At 43.0% G+C, this 22,498-nt stretch overlaps 1 protein-coding gene across 1 annotated transcript; it reads left to right on the top strand.

Moving 5' to 3' along the window:
* Positions 1-2,741: 2,741 nt before the first annotated feature.
* Positions 2,742-12,369, top strand: LNP1 (leukemia NUP98 fusion partner 1). The gene is made up of 3 exons (XM_076328836.1): positions 2,742-2,929; positions 9,802-10,047; positions 12,142-12,369. Exons 1-3 carry the CDS (start codon positions 2,780-2,782, stop codon positions 12,343-12,345), a joined length of 600 nt encoding a protein of 199 aa, XP_076184951.1. The 5' UTR covers positions 2,742-2,779; the 3' UTR covers positions 12,346-12,369.
* The last annotated feature ends 10,129 nt before the right edge of the window (positions 12,370-22,498 follow it).

A 22,498-nucleotide genomic window follows, 5' to 3' on the forward strand; every position in this document is an offset into this window, starting at 1 on the left:
CTGGAGCGGCGGTGTAGCCGCAGGGCCCCCCCATTCGAGGGCGCCCCGAGGCGGTGGGGTGTGCAAGGGACAGAGCCGCTCTGGGTTTAAGTAAGGTATTAGCCCAGGCCCAAAAATTCTGAGTGTATCTTTAGGTCCGGAATAATTTTGTGCAGAAGGAGTTTCTGGGCTGCTAACTTGCAGGACTGATGTGAAGTTTCCAGGACTTTGTTCTGGAACATTTTGAAGCAAAATTATTCTTGTTATAAATGCCATTTTTCTTTTTTTCCCGTTATTAATTGAATCGGTCATAAAAATAATTTAACATGCAATACTGGAATTTTATATATGTTGTCTATACATATGCATTATATATATGTGTGTGTCTATGCCTACTTAGCATCCTTGCCTGTAGGCAGAGGAAGCTTATGTTTCTGTCTCCAATTCCTTCCCTGGAGCACTCGGCTGAGGATGAAGAGGAGTCGTCTTTGATACTTTTTTATACTCACATAACACTAGTCAACTCATACCTAGAAATTTCATTGTAGGCGGGAGGGAAATGGAAGGAATATGTGTGAAGACACATATTGCACTGAAGAAAAAAATGACTGAAAACAAAAACAACAGTAAGATTGCAAAGCAAATACCTCAGGAGCCCAACTAAAATTTGCCGTGCTGGACTATGAGTCAATATGTCTTGGTGCCTGGTAGTAAACAGCTTCAGCTGTGTCTCCCTGAATTTATGGATTATTACTATTTATGTAAGCATATTTTGCCAAAGCTGTGGGACAGCCTCTCTCCCACTTTTCCCTGTCACCTGTCTCTGCATGGCAGAAGCATTTCGTACTCCACACGATAGGCTGCAGTTCTGTCTCACATGTCAGAAAAGAAGAAACTTGACCCATACAATAGAAAATACATATCAACAGGCCGATAGCTTCCTACTGGGACAGCCTAAATTCCACCCACGTGATGCTTCCTATGAGCTAGCACAGGGCTTCAGTTGTACCTTGCCTGTACAGACTGGTAGCCTCAAGGATGTCATTCAAATTTAGGCTGCCAGAATATGGCCAGGAGTGTTCTTCCCCACCTGGAGAATCAGCCTACACATCCTTTTTATTGCTTCAGGTGTCTTTTTACTGTACTGTTTTGCAGGTATTTCTCTCACTCCTGTCCATCTGTGCTTCTGCCAAGAAAGCAGCCTGCTGCAGGTTTGGTTACATCTCCAAGCTCTGATACACAACATCTGAGGATATGCCGTCTGCACACTGAGGTACTCCGGGTCCTTGTGCTAATCACAGTCTTGTCTGTCCTGGACAAGGTAAAACTCCGGCACATAGGCATCCACGACCAATTGGTCCCTTCACCCCTATTATTCAGAATGAAGAGTCCTACATCAGAGTATTGTACTTAAACCTCACACCTACATCCACATGAATGAAACTGGAGTTTTGTTACTACATCTGTATTGCTAAACAGACTGAGGACAAGGAGCAAGGTTTAATGCTGGTCAGCTGATTCTCCATAACGCTAAATTGCCAGCAAGCTTTTGGCATGGTTCTGGCCAAGGCCAGCTAGCATCTCCACAGCAATACCTAGGCGCCAGGAGAACCTCTAGTTACCTAGCACACACCAAGGACTGCTTCCAATAGGAAGTTAGATTTGGGTTTCTTCTTCCTGTTCCAACACTATCCCAACAGGCTCTACAGCCTCAAAGCACTCCTCCATGTCCTTCTGCCATGTCCCAAGGCATGTAACACACCTTCCAGTTTCATACTACGCAAGCAACAGTTTTATGGGCCACAACAGAGTTTTTCTGTTATATCAGATATTTCGATGTAAAAAAGACACAAAAATTACAACAAAGTATTACAGCCACAGTGCATTACATACAGCTTTGAGGAGACCCACAGCACAAGCGCCATGTAGGGTAGATGTGACCAGTCTAGTCACTTGGTCTCAGGGCCAGAAAACAGTCCCCAGCCCCGTTCTGTTTTGTGGTATAGACAGGGCCTATATGGCCTACACCCAGGGCTGGTGAGGAGGAATCGGACCCACTTTTACTCCGTGTGCCTTCAGGTGAGGCAGGGTGTCCCATAACCCTGATATGGCAGATGAAATGACTGGTGAAAAGCAGCTGATGCAAGTTCACACTGGCTGTCATAACCCAAAAATGAACAAGCAGTTTCTTCAGGGGGGGCTTGCTCCTACCTAGACAGACCACGTTTCCTGAATACCGAAGGAAGAGCAGAGACAACAGAAGTCAGGAAGGAGGGCAGTGTGGGAAGAGCGGGCCATTTGTCCTCCCTCCCACAGAGCCAGTTAGGCCTCTGCAAACAGCTGCGCCAGCTTCTGACCACCGTCAATATGTCAATTCTGCTTCTCAAAATCACGAGCCTACTTTGGGTTCATGTACACACCTCCCAGGCATCTAACTGTGGGCAATTCTCCATTGGTATTGACAGCTGGTGCACTCAACAGCAACACACAGGGAGTAGCCAACACATTTCCCTTCCCACCAGCCCCCTGCGGCAGTGTCATATTGGACATCGCTGTAATGGAAAGGTTAAAAGAAACTGTGTTGAAAAGAGATGAGAAAGGATTGACTTTATGTTTAGACAGTGCCTAGGGCTGCATTGGGACAGGTTTTGGGGGACAGAGAGCAGAAAGAGTAGTTGAAAGTGCGTCTCCTCTTCCTCTTGTTGGCAGAACAGTGTGAGGCTATTGGCTTGGTGGTGACATTTGACCTTGCTTTTCCTTGACTGGTTGGGAGACCCCCCCAAGTTTGGAGCATCTGTACATGGAATATGAAGAGGATGATGATATTTCCTTTGCAAAATGGATGAGCAGCTTCTGGGGCCACAACTTGATCGATGAGAATGAGAAAGAGGGTAGAGGCCACAAGAAACGTCAGACACGACCCTTTAGTGAAAGGAGAGCCTCCCTTCCGGTAAGAGCTGTGTGCAGTTTTCTGTGTGTGTGTGTGTGTGTGTGCGTGCGTGGTTTATGTACAAATATAAGTGCCATCTCCAGGGGCATCGCCCTAGAGATCTGTGAGGATGAGTATGGTGCACCTTGCTGAGTAAGTTCAGCTCCTACTGGCAGCAGCTAGTTGCTTTTTGAACTTAGCTGCCTGCCACAGTCAGGCCTCGGGTGCCTCTGGCATACAAGAAAACTGGCAAACTCCAAGGTAAGTGACAATAGGACCAGAAATGTAAGGAGAAGGGTGTAATAACTGCCTATCTATGTATTACAATGTTGTTCAGTCTGCTGAGGATGACCTGGCAGAGATCAAAACATTTTGGAAACTGGCACACAAACACTGGCTTCAATGAGTCTGTTCTCATGTGTAAAACTACATAAGCCTGTATGTATTCACAGGATTTGGACCTAATTCTGCAACCATACCATCTGCAGGAAGTTGTACACTTTACTCCCTGGGATGTAGCTGTTTGCAGGTGTAACTTCTAATTTAAGCTAGAGGATGCGGTCCCTCCTTGTTTAAAACATCTGATTCTGAAAATAGGGATGCTGTGAAGTAAGATTTTAAGGGAGAAACACGTTCTTTATTCTTAAACCAACAAAATAGTTGGGAAAAGAGCAGGGTTCACACGCAGAGGCAGTTTTTTAATGCAGCTCACAACTGTCTAACCAATTATCAAAATGAAGTTAAACTGAAAGCAGCTGTTCCCAGTCTGCTCTTTACTTGAAGGCTGTTGCTTTTATTTCAGGCCTAAAAAAATGTTTAGGCTGTCCAAACCTGTCTCTTTTTTTCCAACTACATCACTTGGCTTACCAAAGATGATATGTTTCCTTACAAAGCATTTTTCACTTATATCCTTAGATCATTATAGCTGCAACAAAGCAAATGCTATTCTATTGGGGAGAAACAGCTAATCTTTTCCAGACTTTTTTTCTGCCATGCTGTATTTTCACCTTGCAAGTTCTCCTCCACTGGAGCTGCCATGTTTTAAGCTGTGGGATTTTTCATTTTCAAAAAATTTGGCTAAGAAAAACAAAACAGACAAAAAACCACCTCTCCCCTCTTTGAATTCATGGATGGGTTGGAGAGGTAACCTTCATTCATTAGTTTTAAACTGATCAGCCACATTTGTTATTTACAGTTATATTTCACCCTGGCACAGATTGCAAGACAGGCTCTGAGCTAGAGCTGTGCTGATGGATTCCATCAGAATGCCTGAAAACAGAATGTTTATTAATGTTTTTTTTAAATTAATTTTACTGTATTTTAATTTTGTCCTTCAGAGATCTAGGCCTGTGATTTCTTTAGGCCCCAATACAGACTGAAGTGTAAGGGTGTACTTTAAATCACTGTCTATTCAGCAAGCTGCTGAACCATCTTTGTGTATATTTGTGTGTGTATTTGTGTGTGTACACATACATTTCATTTGAAGCATGTTCTTATATTCAGTTTGTTCAAAAGCTATTTAAATACTTAGCCAATATCTATTCAAATACTTTGCTATAGTTGCATCCCTGAATCAACACCTAGAACTTGGATTAAGTTAGCTGACAGAAAGACTGTGACTTTTGACATGTTCAATGAGCTAAAGTTATCCTGTACACTTAATTATGTCTGACCTTTACATTAATGCTCCACATAAATTTGTCTTGCTCCAGTAGTATTATACAAGAGAGATAAATTTCAACTGCTTTATTTCTTAGTGCCAGAAATCGACTGGAGGAATGAGAAGGGAAGATTTGTTTGGGGATTTTATGATTCAGGGATAAATTTTGAGATGAAACTTTTTATTTGGAAATCTCTGACTAGTTGGTAGTGAAGAGCACTGAAACATGTTGTCTTAAACCAAATCTAGAAGTTAAACAAATAGGCACTAATAATTCCTTAGAAATACCTTCAGAAAGAGCACCTCCTTGTTGAGAGCAACAACTTGCTATTGCACCTGCGTGTGTTTTTTACACAGTTATTATAAATGATAACTACTGTAAGATTCAATACACTTATCAGTGTTGGTTAAATATTGTCTTCATTTTATCAGAACAGTGCTATTAATCAGGAGGATTAATAACTGAGATCAGACTGCGTCTCTTCTATAAGTTAATACCTCCACAGCAGATCACAGTGTACCCTTTCTTCTGTGTCAGCATTGTAAAAAGAGATAACACCTCTGTCCTGGTGAAAATCAAGTCAGCAGGTTCTGGCTGACACAGCTGTTGGCAAAAGTTCCTTGTGCAGATACAACGGTACTGCCAAAACAGCACTGCCAGCACACTTTGTCTCGTATCCAGGGCTGGTATACGGTGCATCAGCAATAGTGCAGTCCTGCCCACATGAACTGCATCTGCACCAGGAGCATTTTGGTATTGCATAGCAAAATGCTAGCAGTATAGCACAAAAGGTGGTTTTGCATAATGCTGGAAATCGCTTTCAGCTCCAAATTGGTATGTTGGTCTTTGTAGTTTTTCTTGTGCTGTAGAAAGACATTCGAGCCGCTGCTGTCACCTCAAACACAATGGTAAACTCCTGTGGCATCCTATCATGGTAAAGCCCCCCCAAATATGGATAAAGCTTTGTAGAACAACTCCCAAACTAACAGCAATTTTCTTCTTTTTTTTTTTGTCCCAATATCTTAGTATACCTCACAAACATTACTGAGATGAGCTTCGCAAAATGCTTTTGCTATTGTCATTCCCATTTTGCAGAGGGGAGCACAAAATTGTATGCATCCTTCACTGGGTCACTGGCAAGTCAGGCTAAAACTTGCAACTCCACTCCCCTGAAAAGCATCAGAGTTGTATATGTTGCTGTGGGCCAACACTGAATGTGAAAACTGCCTGGGGAGAACTAAGTCATCTGTGTTCTTCTCCTTTAGTTAACTTGTTCCCCTGGCAAACTTTAGATACATTAACTGTGATACCCTTTTTGAAGCCTCCAGCTACGACTTTCCTTGACACATTCTAGTTATCCTCCATCATTTTGGTTCAGGACAGTTTCTTACCTCCCAGACGTTTTGTTGTGGGGAAAAGATAGGAGGCAAAGGAGCACTGGTAAGAGTTTTACAACCCTGTAAATGTATCCACCTTCAAGTAGACATTGCTGCTCAACAGGAGAAAATCTGATAAGAAACAGCTGAGAGTGGGAGCAGAACAACTGACTGCTGTTGAAGTTACTAACATTTAATTTAAAGTCAGACTGAACATCTACCACAATATTGTTACTACAGATCAGTTGGAGCCTAGGCTAAAACATTTTTAAGGAATATATGCTTGGCTGTACGCTTCTCGGAAGGAAAGGGAAGCTTTCCCTTCTCTGTGGGAAAGGAAGCATTAACATCTGAATGTCAGATGTTCCAAAATATCCCTAAAGTACTGGGGTCATTGTGTAAACTTCAGCAAACAATGAACACTCGTGCCAACACACTGAAGATTAATTTTCTTACCGACAGCTGTGCAAGCCCTGAGATCAAGCCCGAAAGATGGAAGCAATTATCTTGTCTCCAACAGAAATTGAGAAAAAGAATAGGCGTATTATATTGAGATCAATTTCCTGAAGTATTTTTGTTTGTGTACTTTCTGTGTGTTTTAGATGGGCAATTAGCAAAAGATTAGTTGTTGTGTAGATACGCTAAGCATGACTGGCCTTTACACAAAGGCTCAAGCAGAAAAAGGGAGTACTAAAGGGAGTGAGAAACAACCCCTGAGAACATGCTCGGTGCTTCTGGCTTTCCCAGCACTGGCAAAAATTCCCCATTTTGATACAGGGGAGCATTTATCATTCTTCCTTCCCATGCCTTTTCCCTTGTTTCACCTCCTCCCCACTTCTCCAGTTTAAGAACTGCTCAAGGTCAGACCCTAGGAGCCAGAGACCAAGGGGAGTTTGCTAAAGAGGCACCAGTTGTAGGCAAAAGGCAGCTGCTGGGGCAAGGACAGGAGCATATACTGGGGCTGTGCTCAGGGACCTTTGGCAAGGGACGACAGCAGCAGTGGGTGGGACACCAGAGTGTGCAGATACAGGGGCAATCTCTGTTGCCAGAAGGTGCTGAGACTTCAGGAGGGGAAGCATAAATTAAAGCAGTCTTCAGCCGTTCTTACTTACAATGTTACCAAGCAATCGATTTGGCACCAAATGCATGTATTAAATGCATGTATTAAATCTCAGAGACAGGAAGAAAGCCACATGGATTTTATCTGAAGTCAATGCCAGATCTGCTTCATTGCTGAGCTTCATTTTATGACTCTTTCAGTTCTCCACAGAGTCAATCTTAAATAAAAGACCTGTGCTAATTATAAGCCACAAAATGTTCATGCTTGAACAATTGTGTTAAGGCTCCTGTCCTCTGTAGGGTTGTGTTCATAAGACAGCAACATGCTAACGTGCGTGAGTGTGCTGTCCTTCTAGTTATGGTGGTAAGTATCATGAAAAGGCACTGTGAGAGGAGGCACAGTCACAGTAATATGATGACATAAATATGTAAGTGTAGCTTTACCCTTAGTCTGCTGAGGCAGATACATATTTCAGAGGAAGGCCTGTCCCTTTTCTGGACCATTGGTGCCGTGTCAGTTTGTGAACTGCAGTCTTTTTGTTAAGGGCTTAACTATAATTCCATCTGTGAGGGGAAATTAAAAGCAACATCTTAGTAAAATAAACCACTTAAAAATATTGCAAAACAGGATTGATAGAATACCATCCTCCATTTCAGCTGTCCTCCTGGGGTTTTTTTTGCCCAAACCCTCTAAGAACAAACACCAGTGATTTTTAGTGTGAGATAATTTTTATTTCCAGGAAACAATGTATGTTGATGCCATTAAAATGACATAGAAGACATTTAGCTTGTTGAGCTTGACATGGCATGTGTAGTCCTGTCCCTCAAGCACAATGTGATTGCTTTGATGCTTTTTAAAATAACAATACAATATGACCTTACAGAAATTATAGCTGTATTGATTAGTTTGAAACCAAAGTAAAAATAGGATGGCTGAAATCATTACCACTACTTTCAGAGGCAGTCCATAATACTAGTTACTGAAGTAAGCTTATGTCTGGAAATGAAACTGAACCAGTACTATATGATCTGAAAACCCTTTGGTATTAGGTGCTTCTGTCAGGTATAAGACTTATGTAAAAGAACCAAGAGTTGCAGATGCCTGTGAAAATGGGAAGTATAGATTAGTAAATAGCAGGATATATAGCCCCAAGAAAATAATATTCTTAGTTACTACCAACAGCTGCATGTGGCAACTAGTAATGAGGGAGACAAATCTGCCTATATAGATCTGCAGCATTTTGCTGGAAGATGCATAACGCTGTCAGGTGTAGATTTACTGGTGATTTAGCAATTCGCATCAAGCCTGTCTAAAGTGATGTAGTCACAACCATATGGATGCACAGTCTCACTACTCAGAGAAAGGCTGCACAGGTCCCTGTTGTGCTGATACATTTATAATAGCATCTGGGCCAGAGTAAACGCAAACGTATACAGGCCATGTTTCAGGTCCCTTGCAGTCCAAGGTCTGTAGATTCATGTGGCCACTATACCAAGTTGGTTTACCTTTCTTACTGCTGTTTGTTAAAAAAACAAAACAAAACAAAAAAAACCCCAACAAACCTTACTCTGAGTGTAGGGTTTTCTCCTGGATTTTCCTAGAAAGCATTTCAGGATCTGTGGGATAGACCTTCCGTTGTTACAAACAATCACAGCTCCCTTGAAGCCAGCAGAGCTTCTTAGGGTTACTTAGTAGCTGAAGGCGTAGCACCAGGCTTATACAAAACGTATATGCATTCAAACATGTGTGCAGGAGCTGGGTGCCTGGAGTGCCATAACCTGACACCTGGGGGGTCTCATTTTTTGTACTTCCCATCTCTCTCTTACAACTTTCACCACCTGCATCTTACCAGTGTTCAGCCCCTCACCCTGAAAAAGCATCAACAGCTGGCAGGGTTTGGGGCATGCCTGGCTCTCTATGATGGCCTTCTCACCCATCTCTTCTACAGGTCTGTCAACTTCTGAAACCACCAATACATGACTCTGCAGGACACAGTGGTTCTGTATCAGTTTAATCTCCTTTGCAGACATTCAATTAAACACAGCTGATGCAGATCAAGAGCTTTAATCTGCATATCAGGCCTGGGAAAATTGAACCACATGGAAACTAAACAACTATCTGCTCCCTCCCCACTTTAGCCCTACAAATGTAACTGTAGGAAGCCTGTTTCCTACCATTTCTGTGGTAGGGATGTGTCCCTCAATGCCCTGGAAGTGCTCCCTCATCAGTTCAGGACAAAGCAGAAAATTCAGACCTGGACAATAGAGTATCTTGTCTGCATGTAGGCCATACTGCAAATTCGACACAGCTGAGCTAGAAATGGTCCCTGTCACACTCAGATAAACTCAAACATCTGATAAGACCTGGAGCACCTGTGGGTCAAACCCCATATCTGGCTCATCTGGCTACAAAAGGCTGGGTCTTTGCTTTATGAAAGTCCTGCCTAGAACCTGCCATCAGATGTGAGGCCTGAGTTTTTGAGGTTATGAAGGGTCCCAGTTTCTTTTAGTGTCAGTGGGCGCTAGGAAAACCCAGCACACTTTACATTTAGAATGCTTATTTGGGTGCCAAAGCTTATATACTCAAAAACAGGAATAAAAGCAAATTCTGCTGCTTCCTCTGGAAAGCAAGCTCTTGGCAGTGTGATTCTCCTGCACATAAAAGGAAAGATACAGAAGTCTGGGCAAGGTCTTTCATTGTGCACCGTTGCTGGGAGAGCGCTCTGTAGCAGAGAGAATCTGCCCTGGGTGCTCTGATTTAATATCCAATACTCAACAAAGACCTCTTACTTTGCAGGCCAGGCTTTCCTCCCTCCATACAACACGACTTCATGCCTCTACCAAAGGCTCATCTTCAGGGCACCTCAAAGGCTCCAAGGAATTTCAAGAAGACCAAGATGTCAAATGCAACTGCCACAGGAAGGCAAGCAGAATACCTTCAGCAGACAGCTCATGCCCAGAGACAAGAACAAACTCCATCCAGGAATTTGCAGAGTCCTTTGAAAAGCAATTGCATCTCAAAAGCAAACGCTCAGTTTCTTTGGTAGGTAACAACCAATAGCAGCCTTAAGATCACTTCAGAAAAAAAACCCAAACCAGCAAGCAGGCCAGCTTTATCCCTGGTGTAATTGCTGTGGCTTTGTTGGGGGAAGAGCAGAAATAAACTTGAATTAGAATTCCACAAATGATGTGGTCCTTACCATAGCGCAAACAAGGTTCAAGTGGCAGTATCATTCGTATGAGCATTCTTGATGTAGTGATACCATCTAGAGTTATTAAAAAATGTGTATTTTCAAAATGAGACACCACACTGGCTCTGGCAATGTTTTCAGAGGTTTCTATGGCTGTGCCAACAAAACGTGACAATATAAACCCAGGTTTGCTTCACTTTTGCTGTAAGACCCAGCTCTCTTTCTCACTGCTGCTGACCTGGTTTAACCATATACAGTGTTAGCTATAAGATTGCCAGACATCGTGGTGTTTGAGAGGCTTCTCTTTTACCCCTTGGGACTCCATCCATCTGCTTTCTTCAATGTCACCACACAGCTGCAGCAGCAGCCGTTGCTATATGTGGCTGAACATATTTTCACTGTAAGGGCATGCAGCCAGCAGGAGATTCTCCCCCCATTTCATCCTTCTCTTCTCCCCGTCATTCTGTCCTGAGGCATGAGCATTTTCTGCATGGTTTGTGCTGATGAGGTAGCCAATAACAACCTTTTGTCTATGACACTTTAACACATTTTTATTATTATGATACATACTATCTGGTGTAGCATACAATGGAAGGAAGGGTAATAAACCCTAACTTGCTTTTAAGTATCAGAAGAACACTATCAAATTCAGTCACCCTATTGAAAAAGCTGTGCTTGAATAACACTTGACATGAGCACCAAATAACAATGGAGGGAAATATGGGTTTTTTTTCAGTTTGTTGCACTAACAGTTTTGTATGGAGAAGTAATTTTCAGCTCTCTTTGCAGACCTTCTGTGCAGCAGCAAGACAGAAAAAAATCTCTTTTCAATAATCAGCATCATTACATGATCAGTCCCACAATTATAGTCCTTGCATGCCCAGTCTTCTAAGAATATGCAGAATTATGGTGATGACAACTCTGTTATGCAATTGTTAAGATTTTAAGTGCATTCTCTAATCTTCTTTTTCCCCTTTAGGAACTACTCAGAATTTATTTCATTTGGAACTTCACATTACCTCATTTGCCAACCCTCACCAGTGGTTATCTGGTTTATCATTTATCATTTCTCAAAAGTGCCTACAGCTAGGAAGTCTCTGAGTGTGTAATAATTGTACAATAGGTATAGTGAGCATAATGCACTAAATACGGCTTCAGTTCCAGTTAAAAACATTGATTCTGGTACCCTTCTGTAATCCGCAGCGAGGTGTGCCGGGTGGTATTTTAATCTACCTTTCAAGTAGACCAAATTGTTGTCATTCCCTCAGTCACCATTGAAGTTTGGGAGATGTGAAGGACTTCAGAACCTTGAAGAACTGAGCGATAGGTGTTACAGATCTGAAAGGAAATTTGGGAGTGGGCTTAAACTTGTAGCTCCAAATGGAGTGGTTTTTTTTGCATTCAGAGCTCTGTGGGTGTAATTCAAACCACTCTTTACATGACTACACAAGTTAAAAGAAAAAAAAAAGTGTGGGAAAGGTAATCCCATTTCATCTCCTTCCCTGCATATTGCTTTTCTCTTATAAAAGTGGCTTTGAGGACACTTCATGATATTCAGCACTTGTTTTCAGTGAGGTCTTTGCAGCTAGCACTGAACAGCCTTCAGGCACAAAAAGATGGATCATGTGAAAGGACAGAAACATGGAGTCTGGGCTGAAATCTGAGTCTCTGCCTTCTCCCCTCCTTTCTCCTCTCCCCCTCAAGCCCTCCAAACAGGTGACCCTCCTGCCACACATAGGGTATAATTAAAAGCCTGTGACCTCTTGCTGAGTTTTAGGATGGATGGCTGGGGCCTTGAATTTGAGCCCATCATGTTAAAGCTGGTCTTGCTGAGGTAGGTGACTGGAATATTTTATTATACATTACTAGTGAAATAAAATACTGAGATTTTGTTGTTCATGTGGGAGTCACTTTTAATTCCCTGCTATTTTTCTCCTGCCTTTTAGCAATCTGAAGGCATGAAGGAGAGAAGAGAAAGAGAGAGATTGCATTTGGGAAAAAACAAGTCTCAAAAGAGAATGGGAGAGAAATCAGAGCCAAGGAGAGAGCCGAAAGAAGATGAAGGTTCAGAAGTTGTACCTGCAAAACACAACAAACAGTTTCCATCACAAGCAAGTACTGAGAAAGGATATTTATGCACAGGCAGCTAGAATGCATTGGGATAATGAATTTTAACACTCTACCTGAAGAGCAGAGGGAGCATTCTTGTTTTGTTTTGACTAGAAGAGGCCTGTTAGCTAGAATAAACCCTGACCTATAAAATAAAAGTAAAATTCAACTGCATCATTGACACCATGTTACTACCTTCCTGTCTGTACTTCCTCCATTAGGAATGTGACCCTTGTCATAAGAAGAGTGTGGCTGGAGCAAGATCCAAGTTAGCAATGAACGACTATAAGAGGATTTCAGGCAGATTTAGCATTGCAGCAAGACAATGGTGGATGTGTTTGTTTAAGAGGAGAGCATGTATTTATTACAGAGCTGTGCAAAGTCATCGAAAGCCTTATGTTTCTCTTTTAATTGAAAACGGGCCTATTGGTAGGTTTGGGAAGGAAAAAGTACACATAAACTGCCACCTGCTTCCTGGCCCTGACCTTCACTTAGATTTGGCTTGGAAACAGGTATCTTTTTTCTTTCACATTCTCTCAACACCAAATTTACCGGAGTAATAGAAGAGAGGTCCCCAAGTTCTTTTCTACACCTTCCTGATGTCTCACTTCTCTCTGCTTTTCCTCACTGTCACTGGCAATATGACTCTTGTTTCTCTGGCATAGAATCATAGAATCATTAAGGTTGGAAAAGACCTCTAAGATCATCGAGTCCAACCGTCGACCCAACACCACCATGCCCACTAAACCATGTCCCCAAGCGCCTCATCTACACGTCTTTTAAATACTGCCAGGGATGGTGACTCAACCACTTCCCTGGGCAGCCTGTTCCAATGTTTAACCACTCTTTCAGTAAAGAAATTTTTCCTCATGTCCAATATAAACCTCCCCTGGCGCAACTTGAGGCCATTTCCTCTCGTCCTATTGCTAGTTACTTGGGAGAAGAGACCGACACCCACCTCGCTACAACCTCCTTTCAGGTAATTGTAGAGAGCGATGAGGTCTCCCCTGAGCCTCCTTTTCTCCAGGCTAAACAGTCCCAGTTCCCTCAGCCGCTCCTCATAAGGCTTGTTCTCCAGACCCTTCACCAGCTTCGTTGCCCTTCTCTGGTCATGCTCCAGCACCTCGACGTCCTTCTTGTAGTGAGGGGCCCAAAACTGAACACAGTATTCGAGGTGCGGCCTCACCAGAGCCGAGTAGAGGGGCACGATCACTTCCCTACTCCTGCTGGCCACACTGTTTCTGATACAGGCCAGGATGCCATTGGCCTTCTTGGCCACCTGGGCACACTGCCGGCTCATGTTCAGCTGGCTGTCAACCAGCACCCCCAGGTCCTTTTCCTCCAGGCAGCTTTCCAGCCACTCTTTCCCCAAGCCTGTAGCGTTGCATGGGGTTGTTGTGGCCGAAGTGCAGGACCCAGCACTTGGCCTTGTTGAACCTCATACAATTGGCCTCGGCCCATCGATCCAGCCTGTCCAGGTCCCTCTGCAGAGCCTTCCTACCCTCGAGCAGATCAACACTCCCGCCCAACTTGGTGTTGCCTGCAGACTTAGTGAGGGAGCACTCGATCCCTTCGTCCAGATCATTGATAAAGATATTGAACAAGACCAGCCCCAAAACTGAGCCCTGGGGAACACCGCTCGTGACCGGCCGCCAACTGGATTGAACTCCATTCACCACAACTCTTTTGGGCCCAGCCGTCCAGCCAGTTTTTGACCCAGCACAGAGTACACCTGTCTAAGCCGTGAGCCGCCAACTTCTCTAGGAGAGTGCTGTGGGAGACAGTGTCAAAGGCTTTACTGAAGTCCAGGTAGACCACATCCACAGCCTTTCCCTCATCCACTAGGCAGGTCCCCTGGTCATAGAAGGAGATCAGGTTGGTCAAGCAGGACCTGACTCTCATGAACCCGTGCTGGCTGGGCCTGATCCCCTGGTTGTCCCGCTCATGCCTTGTGAGCGCCCTCAAGACGAACTGCTCCATAATCTTCCCTGGCACCGAGGTCAGGCTGACAGGCCTGTAGTTCCCCGGATCCTCCTTCCGGCCCTTCTTGTAGATGGGCATCACATTGGCAAGCCTCCAGTCGTCCAGGACCTCCCCAGTTGACCAGGACTGCTGATAAATGATGGAGAGCGGCTTGGCGAGCTCCTCCGCCAGCTCCCTCAGCACTCTCGGGTGGATCCCCTCTGGCCCCATAGACTTGTGAGCATCCAGGTGGCGTAGCAGGTCATTGACTGCTTTCTCTTGGATTATGGGGGGTTTATCCTGCTCGCATATGCAGAGGAAATACACCTCCACATGCTCATACACACATACACACCCCTACACCCCCCAGCATGTCCCCCCTTCTTCGACATGTAAGTCTTCCCTGCAGAGAAGAACACTGCCCTCTTTGAGAGTAATTTCCCCAGGCCTAGTATAGAGAAAGCCTGCTTTGTATAGTACAGTTAGAGAAGAGTGAAGACTAATGAAGTCATGAGCAAAAGTCAAAGTCTGCTGGGTATTCTTCCTGTGATTTCCTGTAATTAACAAAGATCTTATTATTTTACTTTATAGCCTTAATTTTGAATGTTCAACCTTTTAAAAGCTTAGGGCATCCTTAAGACTTTGTAACACTTATCTCCATTAAAGGATTGTTTTTCTTTTTAAGCAGGGCTTTGGGGGATATATAAGAAAGCAATCGAACCCTTGCTGATACTTGTAAATTGCTTCTTGCCTGGTAACATATATTATAAATGAATAAATCTGACTGAAAAATGTTGTTCCTATGCATAGGTCCTGTCCTCCCCAATCCAGATTGGATTTTCATGAAGTTCTTCTCTCAGCCAAAACTTCCATGCAGATGGCTTTCCTTTTATAGCCTTAATTTGAAGACTTCATTACAGTAGACCTGGATAGAAAGGGACATGGCCAGCTATGCCTGAGTTCCTCAGATAAAACCTCTCACATACATCCTTTCATGTAGCAGCCTGCCCTCACATCCCTTGAGAGCTGAATGCCGTGGCTGCACCAGCTTTGCCTGGATTTCAGACCATCAGCCTCCTCCTCCTGTTTTCCATCCAGGTTAACTCAACAGGCCCAGCTGTATCCCAGCAGAATTTGCAAAACTCTTGTATTCGTGAGATTAACGTGCTGGTTGTACATCACACCTGATGAAAAGAAAGCACTGAAAAGAGCTAAAATAGAAAAGCCATATGTGCCTGGCTCCAACTTGCTGTTTACCATCTCCATCAAAGCACAGGCAAGCCTCACTGCCACCGAGGCAGCCTAGCAGGTCTGGCAGCAAACAGCTCCCGTGTTTATCACTAAACCCCATCTCTCAAATAGGAGAGTCTGTAAGTGTTTATGTCCTTTCTGGGCTGGCCCATCAGCCCCGTGGTGTGACTCTGGAAACAGAAGCTTTCAAATAATGTCCTCAACACTGTCCTCCTTAAATCACTAAAAAATGTTTACTCAAAAGTGTTTTCTCTTGCTTCATACCTTGCCTGATTGGACCAGCAGCCCTTTCCAGTTTAGTCCCGTGTAGTCTCATACAATAGTATTACTTAGAAAGACCGAAATTTGCATGATAGAATGAAATCATTCTCCACAGAAGTTAACAATTATTCCATAATGAATTGGGCATTTGGGAAGGAAGGTGATGAAGAGGTGTTTAGTGTGTTAGGAATGATAATGACTCTCTGCCATTTTACAGCTTTGATCCTAAAAATATTCGTTTTGACTTGGTGAGCCAGATTCTTTGTCTCCTCTCTTTGTCCTAAATCTCTAACTTAACATAACTGCTGATTGTGGCTCTCTTCTCTGGCATGTATTTTAAGGGATGTTTCAGGGACATGTCAGGGTGCGATGGTGTCAAGTCTGGGAAGCTCTGTGCTGATGTCCTCCTCAACTGGAAGATGATCTTCAAGTATTGCTGCTAGTTGATAGAGTTCAGAGCAACACATGCTCATCACATGAAAATTCTTCAAAATGAAGCAATAGCTATATTTATGTACATGCTCGCAACAATCCTTTCTAGGAAAAAAAATGGGAAATATTTAAATGCATAAATAAAACAAAACAACCATGATCCGAAGAGGAATCGGATCGCAATGGCATGGCTGATATTTCTATTTCCACAGAAACTGGAATTGGGATATACAAGTAGTCAGAAAGACTCTACAGGGTTTTCATTTTCACAGTAGGTCACTAGTTTGGTCATGACTGACATAAAAAATAGTCACTGCCTTGATTCCCATCCCCAATTCCCAGAGCAGCTGGGCTGGCTGTGGGCGTTTTCTGCACACACACCCATTCCTAGGCAAACACTGTTTGCTTTTTCTGCTCTTTCCAAGAGTGGGACGGCTACAAGTTGCATCAGAGTCCAAATCTTGGACACGAAGGAGGTCAGTTAGTGGGAAGCAAAGCCAAAGGGACCAAAAAATATCTTTTCCAAAATGCTTATTAACAAGTAATGTTAAAAACCTGGAACAGTTTTACAATGAGGGGAACCAGCAGGCAGCAGAAGTAGGCTGACACTCCCACTGTGGGCTGGCTGTTGAAAGCTGACATGACTCAGAGGCCCGTGAAGGACATTTTAGACTTGCTGCGGCTCAAGGGTGGGAGACCATGCTCTGGTAAAACGCTCACCTCTGTGGATCCTTCCCAGCACTTCAGGCTAACTAGAAAGTGCTCCTGTGGGAAGTTACAGCATGGGTACATACAAGCATTTCAAGAGCAAGATCCAGTTATACCCCAGTGTTTTCTGAGAGGGCTAAGAAGAGAACGTCAAGCGTGGTTACCTCATCTTTTAGGTGGACATTCCCAAAGCAAAATAATTATGCTTACATGCTTCTCAGGTATTGCTTAATTGCAGCATGGTTTTGAGGATGGATTAAATTTTGGGTACTTGTTAGCATATCACATATTAGTATATAAAATGCCTGACCCCACAAAGGCAAAATGAAGCAATAGCTATATTTATGTACATGCTCACAACAATCCTTTCTAGGAAAAAAATGGGAAATATTTAAACGCATAAATAAAACAAAACAACCACGATATATAACTGAACAAGAATATAATACCCATTAAAAAAGAAACCTAATATTAAATATGAAAAAATGAAAATGTTCACCTGTACTTTTTTGTTCTTTAGCACAAAAGAAAGTATTTGGGTAAGCACAGCCCTGGCTCTGAATGCATTCAGTGTACTTATGAATAGTATAAAATCACATAAAGATATAATCAAATGTGATAACCAAAATTATTCACAGAGAAATGAATCATAATCATGGGACCTTGAGTTTATACAGCCATCTGCCAAAACCATTGAAAACAAACAGGTCTTGAAATATGTCCAGAAGGATATCGCAGCCAAAATCCAGTCATTCAATGAGAGAAGTGAATATTGAAATCCAACAAACTTCATAGATAATGCGCTGCCTGCAGTTGTTGTGCCAGAGCTTTAGGTAACTGTGTATGAACAAATGCTAAAATAAACCCACTCATCATAGAAAACATTGCCTCTAGGGTGTTGATTTTCATTTAGTCTGTTGTTTTAGATTGGATTGACAGATGATATTCCTCCTATTAGGAGGATCCCTCTGAATCCTAGCCAAGTCTCTACTGTACTTTGGAAAAAGATAACTTCTCTCAGCTGTGTCTCGTCTCTGAGGCCAGACAAAAAATAGGAGAAAGAAGTGATAAAAGGAGCATCAAAGACTAATATTCTGTCATATTTGATGCATTCTTGTCCTTCTTATATGTTTGTCAAAATGCTTCAGTTCATGCAATATTTCTAAACTGATTGATAGAGTGTTGTTGTATTGAGAAGACCCACCAGAACTTGTTGTATATGAATTGTTATATATGTTATATATGAATTTTCATCAAAAAGTTGATGGAGTCCTTACAGAGAGCCCTCAGCCTGGTGAATCCGTCCTATTCCTGATACTGAAGTATCAAAAAGGAGCTCTTTTTTTTGCTCCAAATCTTGAGCAGAAGGATTCATGGACACCGTTCCCCTGGGCTTCCCTGCAGCCGTATCTCATATGAGGTGGATGCTAAGGTTTGGGCCCTTTGGAAAGCAGCCCTTCCTGGACCTTTATGCAATGGATCTCAGCTGATATTCTGCTCTTCCTATATGCACAAAATAAATCTTAAATGTCTCTCATAAGAATTTTAAATCTAGTGGGTCTGCTCCCTGAGGACTCCCATACAAAGAATTTTCGCTGTCAGAAAACAGCTGGAGTGATTTTAGGTTAGCCTTCCCACAGCTTGCACAAGTTTATACCTGAGAGAGAGGAACGGTTAGGGCATTCCTTTGCACTGACAGTCCCAGCAGCAGTAAAAAGTACTCAGGGAGAACCAAGTAACTTTGGGCTGCTCTCACCTGTGCAGGAGTGGCAGTCACAGGTTAGCCCAGAATTTGGGATGCAAAAAAAAATTTTCATGAACTCCTTCTCCATTGTGCCAAGTTCCACCTACACACAGCTGGAGATGAGGCTACTTCAAACAGATTTTCCATTCCTTTAATGCCTTTTGCATGGAACAAATGTAGTCCCACAGTAGCATAATCCAGGTCTCAACTATATGGTCAACAGACATCAACCATAATGTTCATCACTCATTCAGGGTACTCATTACAATTAGATTACCTAATCAAAAGCAATTCTGAGTTGAGGTCATTTAAGACTGATAAAAATTTCCTTTCACTTGAAGGAGGAAGATTTGGATCCGTGTGTTACTTGTCATGATGACCTGGGGACTGGCAGCAGCACAGAACTTCACTGCATGCACAACTTTCACAAAGAGGTGACAAACTCCCAGGGCCTTATTTTCTGTTATTTGCAATGTAGAGAGTAGAGGAAGGGGTTTATATATCAAATTCTCCAGACCTTGACTAAACTTGGAATGCTGGTGACTGAAAGAGATACATCTGTGTGTTGAAGCTGCTGCAGTAATTCTACGTTACTAGATGCTACCTAGAAGGTGGGAGAATCCTCAGTATCATCTTAATGTTTTTTAGCAAAGTTTTGCACTGATGGAAAGACCAAGGTGAAGATGATGGGCCACACTGGAGCTGCTGCAGCCAGTGTGTGTCATTCTTTAAATAACTGTATTAGCAGAAAAGGGGAACACCAGTGCTCTGAAGGAGCTGCAAGCAGCTTGGTGTTTCAATGTCTGTGGTTCAGAGCTCGCACTGCAGAGAAGGAGCAAACAGTTCTCCTAATTCCCGGCTAATCGATGTTTAAGAGTTCAGAGAGTCTGGCTCACTCCTCTCCATAGAGACAAATAATGTGGTATAGTTGGTGCTTATATTGATAACCTCAGGAAAGGGACCGAGGACTAAGTACTCCTCTCTTTGGAGGTTGTTTCTGTAGGTGGCATCTGAGATGCATTGGTGGAGTGGAGTGCGAGAAGCAGGCGTAACTGCCACACTAGCTGTACTTTCAAACACAGAACCTTACCTCAAGACTTTTTGGTCTGGTATCAAATAAGGAAAAAGAGAAAGCGCTGGATACCACATTCTTCTGGAAAAAAATAAAGTTGTGTCTGGTCTGGATCCTGCTGAAGTTATTCTGATGATAACAGGACTTTATCTAATAATAGTATCCTCATTTCCTTAATATCATTGATTCAGTAAATGTTTTGGACCAGGGATCTTAATTTCTTAAGGGAATATATCAGCTACACCTCTCGAAATTCCTGGGTAATGACAGGAATTCCTGTGTTAAAATCCTGAGCAGCTAGAGCAGCTAGCACTCTCTTCCATTTGCTTTTAACAGTGTATTCAAAAGTGGCTGCTAAAGAAACCAATCTGTCCAACATGTTGTGTCCAGGTGCTTCTGTAAAGTCAGTGGCAGACTCTTGTCATCCGTGATGAAGTCAAGAAGAGAGGGTCCTGTAGGACTACAGAGGGGAAATGTTCAAGGCTTGATTCCAGTTACAGAAGAAGAAAGAAAACAAAACTTTACTCAGTGGATTAATGCATTACAAGGTTACTGTAAATGTTGTGGCTTTTTATACAGTTCAGAGTCCAACTTTGATGATAAAAACTAACTCCTAACTCCTGCCTGTGTGTGTCATAGAAACATGCCAGTGTTTAGGGAAGAGGTCAAAATATTTTTAAAATTCTATGGACAGTGTAAATAAAAATTACATATTTGCTACAAAATACATTGTTTACAAGTTATTTCACTTATCATCATTAAATGGCTAGATAACATATATAACCATTTTCCAGCAGAGGGAGTCTGTCGATATGGAGTGAGAACATGCACTGTAGTCTGCTGCAAGCACAAGTTTGAGATTAAAATTAATTACAGTGCCAGTAGGAGACAACAGCAAAAAGAACATAACCAAGAGCACAGGACCGTATGGTCAAATTTTGCCCTGTGTTGTTCAATTACGACTTTTGTTGATATGAAGGAAATCAATATACACTGAAACCCATGGCAGAGTTTAGTCTGGTATTAGGGACTGCAATATTTACCCCGTGGTCAGCAGAAGACCTTGATCTGGCTCTGGAGATCCTATATTGCTGAATCACTAGTTGGCAGCTCCTCGCTGCAGGAGTTTGTTTCCCAAACTGCCCTCTTCCACTGCCCTCCATCTCCAGGATGCAGCCCACACTCCCCTCCTTTAACCGGTCCGAGAGCTGGTGTAGGCCTGGGTGCCCCCACCCACATGCACACTGAATGCCCAGGCTGGAGGGAAGGGATGAGCAGCAACCCCTGCAGAGGGATGGAGGTCCCCATAGCTGCTGCTTTCCTTGGGATCAACGGGTGACCAACGTCAGAGACAGCTCACCCAGCTCCTGCGCTGGGAGCTGCTCCTCCCGTACACCCAGCCGAGCTTCTCTTCACCTCTGTGGCAGCCCTGGGGTTCAGCAGCTTCCACCCCGCACCCAGAAACCAAGGTGGTTTGTCTGCCCACGCTTCTCTGAAACCTTCCTCAGATACTTGCCTGTAGCTGGTGAGCTGCTCCCGTCGGCCAAAATGTCCGTATCATCACTAAGGGAACTGCTGCTCCCAGTGCTTGGTCTTGCTTTCCGTATTTTCAATGTTAAATACAAGAAAGCTTTTAGGAAGCTCTCCCCTAATCCTTACTATAGGAAAGATAATATATTTCTTGCCCCAGGTTTATTCTGACGGAATAATTATATGTGATGCCAGAAGTTTCTCAGAGAGAAAAAGCAATAGCATTTTTTTCTCATAAGCAGCACATGCTATTCTATAAGTGTAAAAGTAGAAATATTAATCAAAGCCTTTGCTTTTAACAAGAATTTTTTTTTAAAAGGAACATTTTCCTTCCAGAGTGTGTAAGTTACATTTAGCAGGTCTATACAGGTTTCCATGAATAGTTTCATGACTCTTCTTTACTTGTCAGGTGTGCAGATTGACTTTTCAAACCCAGATCTCACCCAGCCTTAACTAGCAGAGAAATCTCCATTCCTCCTGTTCTCCTATGTCACCCAGAAAAAAATAAACAAGTACTTTTCGTATGCAACATAGCTGAAAGTAATCTATATTTTACAATACATTTCAAAACATCTCCATTCACCAAACACCACCTCTGCTCTACAACAGTCCATAGCAAAGTGAGCCGAGTGGCACGTCCACCCGCATTTCGGCTGGTCCAAAGCGGTTTGTGCCACTTTGCTGGGCTGGGAACTGCAACGGCAAAGGGCAGGGATGCACTCCTGTCGGGCAGCTCTGCTCTGAGGGTGCATCTGGCAGCAGGCAGAAATAAGTGGCTGGGGAGCAGCAGGAGTCTTAAACCACTCAGCTTGTTTGCACAGTTAATGTGAGGTACAGTCCTTGGCCTCTCACTGTTATTTCAGAGGAAATCTGGAGACATAAATCCACACTGAACTTCATTCTCCAAATACATGCGAGTATGCTAATTGCAGGGGGATTACTCATGGTTGTGAAATGAAGCACAAATGGACATGTTGGCAGGATCAGTTCCTGTGTTCTGTCAAATAAATACATACATTTGCTCAGAAACAAAAAGGGGATAAACCAACTGAATTTCTTAAAACAATCGAAGTAAGTCACAGGAATGTCAAAACAAAGCTGATAGTAGATTTTTTTATTTTTCCTTTTTCAATTTAAAGAGGATGCTCTGGCTGGGAAATTCAGCAGGAGACCCAGGATTAGAAATCACCCTTGTTCCCTTTTACACCAATCACTGGCTTGCTAAATTACTTGG

Source organism: Aptenodytes patagonicus, chromosome 1 (assembly GCF_965638725.1).
Source record: "Aptenodytes patagonicus chromosome 1, bAptPat1.pri.cur, whole genome shotgun sequence".
Lineage (NCBI taxonomy): Eukaryota > Metazoa > Chordata > Aves > Sphenisciformes > Spheniscidae > Aptenodytes > Aptenodytes patagonicus.